General features: G+C 38.7%; 1 protein-coding gene across 8 annotated transcripts in view; it reads left to right on the top strand.

Moving 5' to 3' along the window:
- The window catches only part of TAX1BP1 (Tax1 binding protein 1), a 62,373-nt gene that overhangs the window by 39,180 nt on the left and 9,303 nt on the right, over positions 1-13,890 (top strand). For 4 of the 8 annotated variants that reach the window (XM_084858491.1, XM_084858489.1, XM_084858488.1 and 1 more), the window contains exons 10-14: positions 1,008-1,154; positions 5,333-5,423; positions 7,019-7,137; positions 8,457-8,582; positions 9,900-9,971. In XM_084858491.1, coding sequence (XP_084714617.1) covers positions 1,008-1,154; positions 5,333-5,423; positions 7,019-7,137; positions 8,457-8,582; positions 9,900-9,971 — 555 coding nt within the window. The remainder of the gene's footprint in view (positions 1-1,007; positions 1,155-5,332; positions 5,424-7,018; positions 7,138-8,456; positions 8,583-9,899; positions 9,972-13,890) is intronic. The other 4 variants (XM_084858495.1, XM_084858494.1, XM_084858493.1 and 1 more) reach the window with 1 other exon arrangement.

The raw sequence follows: 13,890 nt of genomic DNA, 5'->3' as shown, positions 1-13,890 counted from the left end.
TACTCTTTGTTCTAACATTAAGACATGAGGTGGCATATATTATGGGGATCCAATTAAGCAGCAAGTCCTAATTTGTTGTAGTGTCCACCTTGCCTGAGGGTTAACTCAGGCAGCCTAATTGAGGCTGATAAACAGTTGGCAGCCCTGAAGTAAATAATACTGCTTGATAATTTTAAGACTATTATTGTAGTAGATTACAATAAATTGATAGTTTTATGCTTGTAGCTTTATGCCACAAGCATGCAGTCTTATGCTTACATTGTCTATTCATTTATGAATAAACACCTATGATCTTTAAACACAATCATAAACATTTCCTTAAAAAAAAAAATCCATTAGTCTGAAGATAGGCTTTAAAACCTGCACTTATCCAAAGGCATAGGATAATCTGCCTTCCACTGAATTGTATGCTTTATGCTGTTCAGATCAAAAGAACTGGAAGGTAGACAGGACATAGATGATAGGTGTTAATGTTAGGTGGCCTTTTGAGTCAACTATACAAAAAACCTATTCGGTCAGTCCAACTCATTGGTCAGTCCAACACCTCGATTGCAGTTCTCATCTATTATGTGGTATGTAAAGGAACCCATTGCCTGCTGGTAGATTACTTTGAGCAAAGAGTTATATGGTTTGCTGCTTTGCCTGGTAAATGGTCTCAGAGCACCTCATACTGTAGCATTGTTGAAGCTATGTGAGCATATATTTGGTCAGTGCCTGATTGGAAAACAGCTGACGGTCCAAGTAAGCTGGCTTAGCATTGTAGAAGAAAGAACAGCGCATAATTGCAGTCTCCCCACCCCACCCTTGCAGAAGTGAAAGTGACAGGAGCTTTATTTCACTTCAAAGCAAACTTCCTTAAAGGAGAAAAATTGTCCTCTTACCCAGCAAAAAAGTAATTTCTTACCTTTGTTTTATTTTTAAATACATGTTGTCTTCATTTGTTAGCACTTGAGGATTTTTAAAATAAACTATTTTGGGGATTAATTTTTTTCTTTTTGTTTTTAAAGGGGACTTCAGCTGTTGTAGAGAAAGAGCTGCGCAGAGAAGTTGAAGATTTAAAGCTCCGCCTGCAGATGGCTGCTGATCATTACAAGGAAAAATTCAAAGAATGTCAGAAGCTGCAAAAACAAGTCAATAAACTTATTGACCAGACTGTAAGTAGCATTCATAAATATATAACATATACACACTCCCAATAATAGTATAAAATCAAGTTGACTACTTTGGGAGGTATAGAGGATTTTACAATGGAAAATGTAGCTTATGGAACATGTTACTGCATCAAGCCATGCAAATTTAGTCTTAAGGCAAAAGTTCCAGCTAAGGCACAGTGGGCAGAGGGAAATTCACAACTGAAAAACTAGACTTATGCATGTATTATGTACCGACTTTTCAAGGTACAGCATCTACTCCATTCATATTTGCAACTTCTTGATTACCCTTATCCAGAATGCTAGGAGTTGTGTATGATTGTCTACTGGTTTCCTGAACATATTCTGGTCTCTTGGACAGTTTCCATACTAAAGTGTCAAATAGTACCTATAAAACTAAATGTATAATTGTTAACTTCAGAGAATTACAGTAAGTGTTTAGCAGAGAAATAACATTAAACACATTAACTAGCAGAGAAGTGGCAATCAGTTCATAATGAATAGTTACAATAACTTCTCATTCAGTGAGGAAAAATGGTCAGGCTTGGGTTGATTCCTATGTTCATAAGGCAGAGCTTAAATTTATCAGAAGGCTAGGAGTGTTGTCCCCCCCCTCCCCATATCCATCTTTTTACTAGCAATTACTCTAAACGATATTCAGTTTTTGCAATTTGTTGGGGAAAGGGCTCTCGATCACTATAAAATTGAGTACGAAGACTGCCAAATAGGTTTCTAAGCAAATGGGTGGCAAGCAAGCAGAAACAGAACTGACCCTTTGGGGGATGGTTTAGACCTGCCTTTCTTCACAGTGTGAGAGATGAAAACTGGGCTGGCTTTTTATTTCTTTTCTCTTTTGTCCTTCTGGTTGGAAAGACAGCCAGACCCACTCAGTTGCTTGTTACTGGTGTGCTCACTGTTCCAGTCTGCTCACTGCCTACAATGTCCCAGGTTCTTCTCCTATTAATTTCATTTCATAGATTTATATATGTATTTTAAATTTCCAAAGCAACACACAATAAATATTAATAAAACTACATTTAAGATTACAATATCAGAAGTCAAATCAAATAGCAGCAGGAAAAAAACTAATAGCAGCATCAAGTAGTAAAAAAAAAATCCCAAATATACTGTTCTGTGTGAAAGTTCTCAGTTTATAAAATGGATACTACAGTTAAAAACTCAGGCAAAGGCCTTCTTCCTACTTACCATCGGCTTCGCATGGTGAGTACACCTTTCGACCTAAAACATAAAGGTCTTCAAATTTCTGGTTTTAACCTTTTTAGATTGTTCAAGAGGGCTGTTCCAACACTGGTGAGAGGATCCTTGTACTTGATAGCAGTCAGTAATCTAGCCACAGCAGCAATGGAAGTTTTCAAAAGTGGTCCCATTGCCATAGTCTAGTCTGGGTGTTACTTAGGATGGACAGTAGTGGCCAGGCTATCTCTCTCCAGGAGGGCCTGCAGCTGATACACATAGTGGAACTGGTAAAAGGTGCTTTGGGTGTCAGATGCCATTTGGGCATCTAAATTAAGGCTAGATCTAACAGCACCTCCAAGCCACTGAATTAGTTCTGAAAGAGGAGTGCAACCTAGTCCAAAAAAGGCTGAATACCATTTCATTGATCAAACAAACCATCTACTGAAAGTACTCCCATCTTGTGAGCTGCTTAGTTATTTCCTGGGCTTCCTAAGGAGTGTCTCACTCTTGATGTGACATTAATTACATGTAAGCAATAAATGTGCACATACAGAAGAAAATATTCATTGCAGGAAGAGTGAGACCATAAGGAAGAGGGGCTAAGAATTTTTACCTGCCCTGGAGGACCTGATGAATCTTGCCCCTCTCTAAAAGCTGCTGTTAGCCCAAGAGGGGAGATCCCAGTAGCTTCAGGGAAGGGATTATTGCCAAGAATGAGAGAAGGTTAACCACCTCCCTGTGTGCCACAATTCCCACTGCAGCTATTTAAACTTTGAAAATGAATTATGTTTGCTAACATGCAGTTGTCATGTCTGGTTTGACTGAGACTCTTAGTTTTTTCTCTGTGCTAGTCTCTCTTTTTTTAATACTTTTTATTTTATTTTTGTCTTTATAAATGAAATAAACAGTACCAACAACCTAATCGGTAGCTACAGTTTCCCAACAATACAATATTCTTAGGAGGACACAGCAATAACAAAAAGGAGAAGAAAAGAAAAGAAAATTATTAAGGATTAAATTTAAACTCCAATACACATGGGCTTCAAATCCCATTCTACTTATAAAATTATACCTGTAACATTGGCAATATTACAATTCAGTACAGCATAGATAATCATATCATGTCATCAGTCTTATAGCAAGGCAGCAGGCCTAGAATTCATTTCCAGTAACCATATATTGTCCTTCAGTTAACATATAATAGTAAAGCTTAACAATTTAACCAGCCAAAAATCTTACTAACCAGGCTGCTGCTGCTGCTGCTGCTGCTGCTGCTGATAAAGGAAGGAGATTAAAAAGGATAAATAATAATAGTAACAAATCACTAATAAATTTTATAATGTTATATAATAAAGTTTAAAAAACAACCTTACAACAATTAGTAGTATATTTTGTACTAGATATATAAATGAGTATGCACATTTCTATACACCCTCAAACAGTATATGTAAGTACAGTATGTCATATCCATTTTAAAGAGAAAGGATTTTAAAAAAGAGAAAAATGAGAGAAAGCAGACGGATATATGTATAAGCAATTATCTGTGGCCTAGCCTGAATAATTCAGACTAAACATCTCCAGTTAACAAAACATGTTTGTAGATTCCAGTTCATGGGGCTGGAACAGAAATCTCACACGTTTTTGCGTTTAGCCACGCCTCTGCCATTTTGTGATTTAGGAACTTCTTCATCTGCCCTTCAGAAACAATGCAAAGTGTAGCAGGATATTTTAAGTGATACTGTAAGTTCAGTTGTTTTGCCAGATTTTTTGCCTTGATGAATTGCCTTCTTTTATCAGCAGCTTCTTTGGTGTAGTCCGGAAATAACATAACTTCATCTTGTTTCCAAAAAAGATTTTCACTCCCTCTTGCCAAACACAGGATATAATTTTTTGTGGAGATTCTTGCCAATTGGACTACCATCGTATAACCAGTCCCTTTTGCATTTGGCACACGGAATGCCTGCTTGATATCAAATAAATAATTTCTGCACTAGTCTCTGACCATAAAGCTCTCTAAAGGGGCAAGCTAACAGAAGTTCCACAATTTTCAAGAAGCTGAAGCTATATTTTAGTCTGGGAGGGCACATTTCTTGCTTCCTGATGTCAAAATATTCAAGGCTTTCAATCCTATAATACTTACCTGCCTGTACGTCCCAGTGGACCTGACTTATTTCACGTAGATATGCATTATATTGTACCGTAAGGCAGTTAATCTTTTCCTGATGGACTTTCCATAGCTAGAATAAAATAGATATGAGTCCATCTAGTTTTTCTTGTATAGAAGCATTAGGGTTTATTTTACAAATCCAGCTGCAGTTAGATGTATATTTTTTAATTCAGTAATTTTCAAAAATAAAATTAACAAATCCTTCTGGTCTCCAGTGCTAGGTTTTATGTCAGGAACACACCTGTATTTACAGTAACTTTACAGAAAAAGAAAAATTAAGCTGCTATTGGAATATATATCTGCAATACCCTTGGTTTTGGGTTGTAATGCTATTTTTATTTTGCATAATTAGAACCTTTTAGAAGATAGCAACAGTATTATTGCATCTTCTTTGAGTACAGTACCTCTTCTCCTGCCATCCAACCTGTGTCTTAAGGTTTACTGTAGAGGCCCTTCTAGCAGAGGTGTGCTATGTATTCACAAAAGAGAGGGCCTTTTCTGCAGTGAATGGTGCCCCGACTCTGCTCTCCCCAAAGAGGCTCGAGCAGGGTTGACACTACAATTTTTTCAATGCCATATTAAGATCTTCCTATTTGCCCAGGCATTTTAGAGGAAATTTTGCTCTGTTTTTATGTTTCAGTCTGTTTTTATTCTGCTTAACTGGTTGCTGTATTTAGTTAAGGTTATTTCTTTTTATTATATTGTACTTATATGTTTGATCAGCTTTATTCACTCTTCGATACACCACCTAGAATCCTTTCAGTGAAGGGTGGATAAGAAATATTTAAAATAAATAAACAATCTTTTTTTCATAAAGAAAATTGCAGGGAATCAACAGAATCTGACAGATGGCTCAAGTGAAATTCGTATGGTCGAGGCTGGAGATAAAACGTTGCCTACATCCCCAGGTATCACCTACTTCTATGCTGCCTTAGGAGACTAAAACTGTGACCAAATCTATAAGTACTAGAGGGAGGAGAGGATCCAAAGGGCCACATGTAGGTCTTACCTTTCCCGTCCAGTGGCAACCCCCTGGAAAAGCTGCACCCAAAGATCAGGAGACCCTCTGAAACAGCATTCCAAGGGGCTGTTTTGCAAAGGGGAATGGCAGTGTGGGCTCTCAAGCAGGCACATGCAGAAATGCTTTATGTGCAAGCAATTGGGAAACTTGAATGGCAGATTGATTACATGAATAGGCCCTGAACTAACGGTGGGCATCATTGTATAGGCTTAGATCCAAAAGTTCCCTTCTTCCAGTCAAAGGAGTTTCCTCCGGAGGTAGGGAACCTCTGGAACCAATCCACTGTATTTGCAAGATTTAACTCTGGGCTTGTGTCTAATTTGGAGTCTTTTAAACAATACAAGCAGATTTTTCTTAGCACAGAAATAGTTTCACCAAACATCTGTATAACTATTACAGTTTATCAGTCATGGAACTGTCTAGCCATTACATGTTTTGCTTTAGTCAGCACTCTTAACAAAATGATAATTTCCAGCATCCCTGTGTTGCAGGGCTTGGCCACATCTGGCATGCTAAGGCTTCCCCATCCACACGGCAACACTTACTTGGTTTCCATATAGTTCCATTTTCCCAGTTCCAAGTGGTGGTGAAAGGAATTTTTGATTACTCTGCCCTTGGGTTTGTTTTTATATAAAAAGTCTGATTTAATGAATGTATATACCCCCTTTCTTCCACCATGAAACTCAAGATGGCATATCTCCCATCCAGGCACTGACCAACATCAGATCTTAGTTTCAATAAGGTGGCTGTATCATGTACACTTAGACCGGGGGTGGGCAACTTGAGGGCCCCTAAATGTTTTGGCCCGCAACTCCCATAAGTCCTAGCCAGCATTATGAGGGATGATGGGAGTTGTAGGTTAAAACATCTGGAGGGCGAAAAGTTGCCCACCCTTGACTTAGACCATGCCATCATTATTGTCATCAGCAGCATCATTTATTGTGAAATATGCATTCATATAAATGTTACTTTTTCCTTTAATTTGGTAGGATAATGAATGAGTAAAGTAACATGGATGTTCAGAGGTCAGAACTAAGCTGTAGTTTTATTTTTGAAACTATGATGACAGCAAGAATATTTTCCCAATTTGTTTAGCTAGAATGGATGTTTTTAGACATTGGCAAAGAATATTTATAGTGGTTTTTTCCTAAAAATTAAGAACATTAATGTTCTTCCTTTGTAAAAGTTACAGTTCTTAACATACTGGCTGTTTAAATACTTTATTGCTATGGACATCCAGCCCCTGTTCTGTATAGGGCAGCTCAGCAAAAACAGATTTCATTTCTCTACATCTAAAATGTGGTGTGTTCTGAGCATGTTTCTGCCACCTTATTGAAGAAAAGTAAATATGAGGTCTCTTGATACTCCTACTTGAAAATATATATATAACTGGTTTTGTTCTTGGGGCCTGTTCATTGTACTGATTTTCCCCACTCAGTAGCAACAACAACAAAATAGTATCTTTTTCTTCAATATATACAGTTAGCCCCATTTCACCTGATACAGTTTTGGAGTTTTCAGAAAAGGAGCAAGATCATGAAAAGAATAAGGAAATTGCTGACAAAACAGAGAAATTTAAGAAATGCACGCAGATGCTATCAGTAAGTAAGAGGCTGCAATTGAAGAAACTAGCTTTAGGGAGTAATAAAAAGATACCCTTCTCTTTTAACCTGTTTGCCTCATTATATGGCTTGACATAGTTGAAAACCTGCTAAAACCTGTTATCTTTTATAGTTCATTATGATCCTGGTTGAGCTAAAGTTAGTCACAAGGTTGACCTTGCCATACAGCAAGGTGAAGCAAGCTGCTTCATGTGGGGTGGGTGGGTGGTGACAGAGAATTTCTGTCCGGTACAGTATGTTTTAAAAGGAATGCTGGAGGGGACTGAGTGAGCACCATTTGGATTCTGTTTCAGGCAGCAAAATGTCGTGGGCATTACTGGTTAGCCATGACTCACTTCTTGGTTTCAGTGGAACTTAAAAGTGCATTTGTATCCATGCTTACATGGAAGTAAGTCCTCCTGTGTTCAGTGGGGCTTATTGCCAGATATGTGTGCATAGGATTGGAGTTTCTAGCACAACTGGGACCCTTGAGTTCTTGGGTAAATAGTAGGGCTGCAAAGTATTAATTAGTTTGACTAAACGTGGCAGCAGATTTTAGGTGATGCCTGCTATCCCCTTTTGCATGCATTATCTAAAACCATTTAAGTGTGCTCCTAGAAATAGTTGTTACCCATGTGCACGTTCATAGTAACTTTATTCAATAAGTGAATAGACTGAGATTTCTTTAACCTGGTGACAGCCCTAGTATATAGCTTAAAATACATGATGATTTAGGAGAAATGGGGATGTGAATGATGTGTAAAGCAAATAATATGGAATAAGAAAAGCCTGCAATTATGAGGTGGAACACTCAATTTCTCTTGAAAGAGATGGGCTCTTTAATTACATCTACATAACTAGCACCGAATCAGGAATTCTATTTAAGTTTTTCCCCCAAAGATGACTTGCTCACATTTGTTTCTCTGAGTTTACTGGTTCCTCAGAAGGTGCTTCATAAGCTCTTTGGCTGCCCATTGGAGGTAAAGGGCCATTGCCTTTGGTCTTCTGGATGTAAGGTGTACTTGATAGTTGCAAAGCTTTATGGAGTTAATTTATTGTGTTCCAGAAACAAAATGGAACTCCTTTGGAATAGAAACAATAGTACAATTGTGAAGAAAAGTATTAAATCAAAACTGAAACATTTTTCATTGCTTTGATTCTTTAGCCATTTTCTTTAATAAAATAGGAGCCTAATTAATTAGATATTGAATGAGGAAGCCAGCCGGTGGCAGTTCTGTAAAGCAGCTGCATTGCATGTGAAACAGCCAAAGAAATCTATAGGTTTGTAAACCCTTGACAGTTGATAACTTTATCTACAGGATGAGAAATTGAAATGTAGTCTCTATGCGGATGAACTAGCCAAGCTGGAGTTAAAATGGAAGGAGCAAGTGAAAATTAGTGAGAGTGTGAAGCAACAGCTAGCTGCAGTGGAAGACCGGTATCTGGTAAGTTTGATACTTGCCTTAACATTGACACCTAATCATTTAATAACATAAAATAAAGATTAGCTATCTGTCAGGTCAGGTTTATGTTAACTGCTTCTTAACATTAACACATTATTCAGGTCAATTACAACTCAGTCTTGCTTTTCTTGGGCACAAAAAGCGGGCATGACCTTGTTTCGTTTTCAGCACCTGCTGAAGGCTACTTAAACAAGCCTTCTATGACTAACCAGCTAAGGGTTTATTAGCATAATTTGATTTTAAAGTTTTTAACGAAGTATTTGTATCCTTTTTTCTTTTTATTATCATTCAGGAGTTTTATAATATAAAGTGGTATATAAATCTTACGAATTATAAATAAAAATTATTCTCTTTATGGAACTCTTCTTTGGGCCAAATTATTAAGGTGCATCAGCTCTCCTGGAACTGTTCTTAGCTTGAACATGTTAGCTTTTTCATGTCTGCACTTCCTTCTGGGTGAGAGAAAAGGGTGGGGAGAAAGTGGATAGGGAGAAGTCTCCCCCCCCCCCCATTATAGTAGGATGGGGTTGGCATCTTGTGGCCCTCCATATAATTTGGCCTACAGTTCCCTCACCATTGGCTAAGGCTGATGGGAGTTGTAGGCCAAAACATCTGGAGGGCCACAAGTTGCCCATCCGTGTACTAGAACTTGGGGTCATCCAATGAAGCTGAATAGTGGGAGATTCAGGACAGATAAAAGGGAAAACTTCACACGGTGTGTAATTAAACTATGACATTTGCTACCACAGCATGTAGTGATAGGCACCAACTTAGATGGCTTTTAAAAGGTATTAGACAACTATATGGAGGATAAGGCTATCAGCGGCTACTGGTCATGATGGGTTATATATTACCACCTGCATCAGAGGCAGTATGTCAGTTGCTGGGAGACATGAATGGGTGGGTTATGATGTACTCCTGTCCTAGTTGTGGGCTTCCCACAGGCAGCTGGTTGGACACTGTGAGAACCGAATGTTGGACTTGATAGGCCCTTGGTTTGATACAGCATGGCCATTATGTTCTTATTAGGAGTAGCTGGAGGAACTGAATGGTGATGTCATAATCACGTTAGCCAATTGGAGGGTATTAGCAGTTCCTGCTGTTGACAAGCAAACTTTAAACTACATTTACAGTGTAAGAGTTACAGCTGTGATTCTTGTTCCTCTGTCTGTGGAGTATGTAATTGATGCAGTTATGGAACTGACACTGAAATCTGAGAGTGTGAAGAAATGCTCATTATATGTGGGAAACTGCTTTGTATCCGCTAACATGGTTTATTTGAACTTGTGTTTTAAATAGGTTCAGTTAGCCGAAAAGAACAGACAGATAAATGAGCTGACTTCCCATTTGGGAACCCTTAGCAACAAGAAGGTACTGATTAACTGTTATATATTATGGAGGCACTGATATCAAGTTTGTATGTTTTCTGGCTGCTACTTGGATCTGTTGCAGTGCAAATGAAGCTGTTTAAACTCCAGAGTATGAATTCTGGTTAGAGAAAAACATAGCATGGGAAACTTTTAACTACAGGATTAGTTAAATTAACTAATTGATTAACATATGATCATGGCACTACTGTGAAGTGTTGGGCATCTAAGGTCACTTCCCTATGAAACTTGTGAGAAGACAGGGCAGTTGTGGCGGTATTTCCAAGTGATATCGAGATTAGTATGCAAATCATATTGCCGACTTTCAACCTGGAATAATTGGGGCTGGGCTAAAATACTCCACCCTATTTCCTGGTGGCAAATGATGGTGCTGGTAGTTTTGAAGATTTTCAGAGCTGGGGTGGGGTGGGGGGCAAAACCTTTGGTGGAAAAGGAATGCTTTAGGACCTACCATGGCAATAGTGGTAGGCTTTTTCATTTTCTTTTTTTAAAAACATTTTCCTTTGTAAAAGCACCACTTGTGGTAGAAGTAGGTCTTTCCCCTAAAAAACAAGAAGTTTGCAAAATGCTCCTCTTCCCCCAGAATGCCTCAGTCTTTTGCAGAATGATACTGGGGTGCATGCCTATGCCATTCTGCAGAGGGCTGAGGTATTCTGCCTCTGCGACAGGTAGCATTTTGCAATTTTTAAAAAAGAAATGGCTGCTATGCTACAAGCAGCATTTTTTTTATAAAGTAAAGAAAGCAAGATTTGCTGTTGCTGCCACAGCAAGTAGTGTTCCTTCCTCCAAAACAATCCATTGTGCCCCCCGAAAACTGCAGCTTCATCCTTTGTTTCTCCGATTCAGGTGAAGCAGGACTTTGGCAAAGGTTCATCCTTTCTACGATCATTTTTAGAAAAGGCCATATTCTGTCAGAATTCAGAATTGGTTGCAAACTACATTGACATGGTTTGCACAATCACTACAGCAAACCATGGGTTATTTGAGGGTTGTTTAAACCTTAAACAACCCTGTTGCCCAGTTTCAGAGGACACAGCAAACCATGGCAACCCCCCACCTTGGGCTGAATATTCACAGTGGCTGCTGGCACGCACCACAATGCACTGTGACTTAATTCACAGTAGGCTGTGGTGATCGTGCAAAGCAGCCCATTATCTGGAACTGAGAAAACACAATAATTCAGGGCTCCATTGAAAGAGAAAGGCATGCCTAAAACATTGACATATTTGGGATGAGAGTAGTTCTCTGAACTGTAGCATCTACTGTAATGTTGAAAAGCCAAAATCAAAAGTGCTGCATGAGGATCTTCTTAATGTGTGTAAGGGTTTCAGAGACTGATCACGATTTGAGTCATAGATGCTACATCCTAGACCTACCTGGTAATCCACTCTAGGGACAGTTGGGAGAAGGCTCCAAATCACTTTGAGGAACTGCAATTGAGACAGGAAATCCAAGAAGCCATGGTACATGTGCAGAGGTGTCCAGATTCCCAGATGGTGCTCTTTAGATCCTGGATTAATTTATCTGTATCCCAGGTTTAAATAAAATTATTTGCACAGTGTTTAAAGTTAAATAAGTGGTGACGTTCTGTATTCCAACATTACCAAATATTAAAAGTAGAATATGGATGAAATTATAAAAGGTTCTATATAGCATTTATGCCCGTACATTGACCAGTTTGGGGACTATAGAAAAATCAAAGGTTGTATAAGTGTGTATGTATAAAATAGGGACTAAATAATTTTATACGTTGAAGGAGAGCAGAACTGAATGTTTTTACCATCTTCTCCTGGGTGAAGTTTATAAACAAGTGCTGATAATGGCATATACATTGAGAAATTGTATACTACACTCTGTTTAACCTTTTTAATAAAACAAGACTGGTCTAGAAACATGCATAGATATTTTATACCCAAAGCTGTTACATACCATCACCATTGTTTGAATTATGTTGTTTAAAATTATTCTCTTCCCCTTAGCTTTATCAAAACACTCTGTTTTAAGCTTTAATGATTTTTCAAAAAAAAAATGTACTGCATAAAGATGACATCTTTGTAGTGTTCAAATATTCCTTTGTTATGGAAAACAATAACACAGAGTTAGAAACTATCAACTTTAAGATCTATGGATCTAAGAAATGTTTGGGCAGCCCATGTTTATTTCTTAATTTTCCAGTCACTTTAATCTCCTATGGAACTTAAAAGTTTTGACTTTGGAAATAAAACAGCTGTGCTGAATGTCTCTCATGTATGTAACTCCTTATTTTTCTTGTTTGTTACACTCAACTAAGTCTAAAGGTATTAACTTTAAACAAAATAATTTGGCTTTAGGGAGACTCCCAAGAAGTAGCTATCTGATCTGTGGCTGAGTTGTTTTAGTGACTAGAGCCAAAAACAAGGAGGTGGAGTTCTGTAATGCTATAAGTGTTGGCAAGTTTCCAACACTTATAGCAAAACACAGCAAACTGAGCTTACAAACCTTGTGGTGGAATATTAGATTTTCAGTCACCAGGACACCACAAAACTAGCTAAAGATTAATGTAACACTTGGCTTTCATTTTGGAATTGCTCTGTGATTACTTACCACCAGTTAATCTTTTGGATAATCTTTTGGCTTTCTAAACAATGAGAAGGACAGAAAACCTCTGTCCAGGATCCTGTTAATTATTATATGAATTGCAGTGTTACTGTTTCATTTCTGAGAAGAGTTTGATAAAACATAGAGGTAGCATCTTGTTTTTTCACACAGGGGAATGTTTTCTTTTTCCTTTTGTTGTTCATCTTCAAGGTCTGAGTGTAAAACGAACAGTAAACTCTGCCCCAGCTAGCCAGTTCTGTAGCCAACACAAGTTGTCATAAAACCACTAACCAGGTCCCTAACGTGGCAGTCATTGAAACCTCTCTGCCAGTGTGATTAGGAATGTTGGCTGAAAGGGGTGATGAACGCACACATTTAAGCTGTACACCTTGAAGTAGGGAACAAATGAGAAAATGGCCACCGTGCCCTTTATGGCATTTGCATGGAGAAACAGAGCTGCCTAGGTGATGTTTCTCTTACCTAGAGTGTTTTTCTCTTAATTTGGAATTTGCATGTGTCAACCCTGTGGTGGATTCCTTACTTCCCATTGTCTTAATCCATGCACAATTGTGTCAGTTTTCTTCTGCCTTCCACACTTGAGCTATGCCATGTTTCAGTCATCTGGAATTGATCAGGTCATAGAATCATAGAATAGTAGGATTGGAAGGGGCCTACAAGGCCATCGAGTACAACCCCTTGCTTAAAGCAGGAATCCAGGTCAGAGCATCTCTGACAGATGGCTGTCCAGCCTCGTCTTGAAGGCCTCCAGTGTGGGAGAGCCCACTACCTCCCTAGGTAATTGGTTCCATTGTCGTATTTCTCTTAAAGTCAGGAAATTTTTCCTGATGTTCAGCTGGAATCTGGCTTCCTGTAACTTGAGCCCATTATTCCTTGTCCTGCACTCTGGGATGATCAAGAAGAGATGCTGGCCTTCCCCTCTGTGACAACCTTTCAAGTACTTGAAGAGCGCTATCCTATCTCCCCTCAGTCTTCTCTTCTCAAGGCTCAACATGCCCAGTTCTTTCAGTCCCTCTTCATAGGGCTTTGTTTCCAGTCCCCTGATCATCTTTGTTGCCCTCCTCTGAACCCTCTCCAGTTTGTCTGCATCCTTCTTAAAATGTGGTGCCCAGAACTGGACACAATACTCCAGATGAGGCCTAACCAGTGCTGAGTAGAGGGGAACTAGTACTTCCCTGGATTTGGAAGCTATGCTTCTATTGATGCATCCCAAAATAACATTTGCCTTTTTTGCAGCCACATCACATTGTTGGCTCATATTCAGCTTGTGATCGACAACAATTCCAAGATCCTTCTCGCTTGTAGTG

This window comes from Heloderma suspectum, chromosome 5 (assembly GCF_057233095.1).
Source record: "Heloderma suspectum isolate Gila_16-S chromosome 5, 16-S_ref, whole genome shotgun sequence".
Lineage (NCBI taxonomy): Eukaryota > Metazoa > Chordata > Lepidosauria > Squamata > Helodermatidae > Heloderma > Heloderma suspectum.
This window is presented reverse-complemented; position numbering and strand designations above follow the sequence as displayed.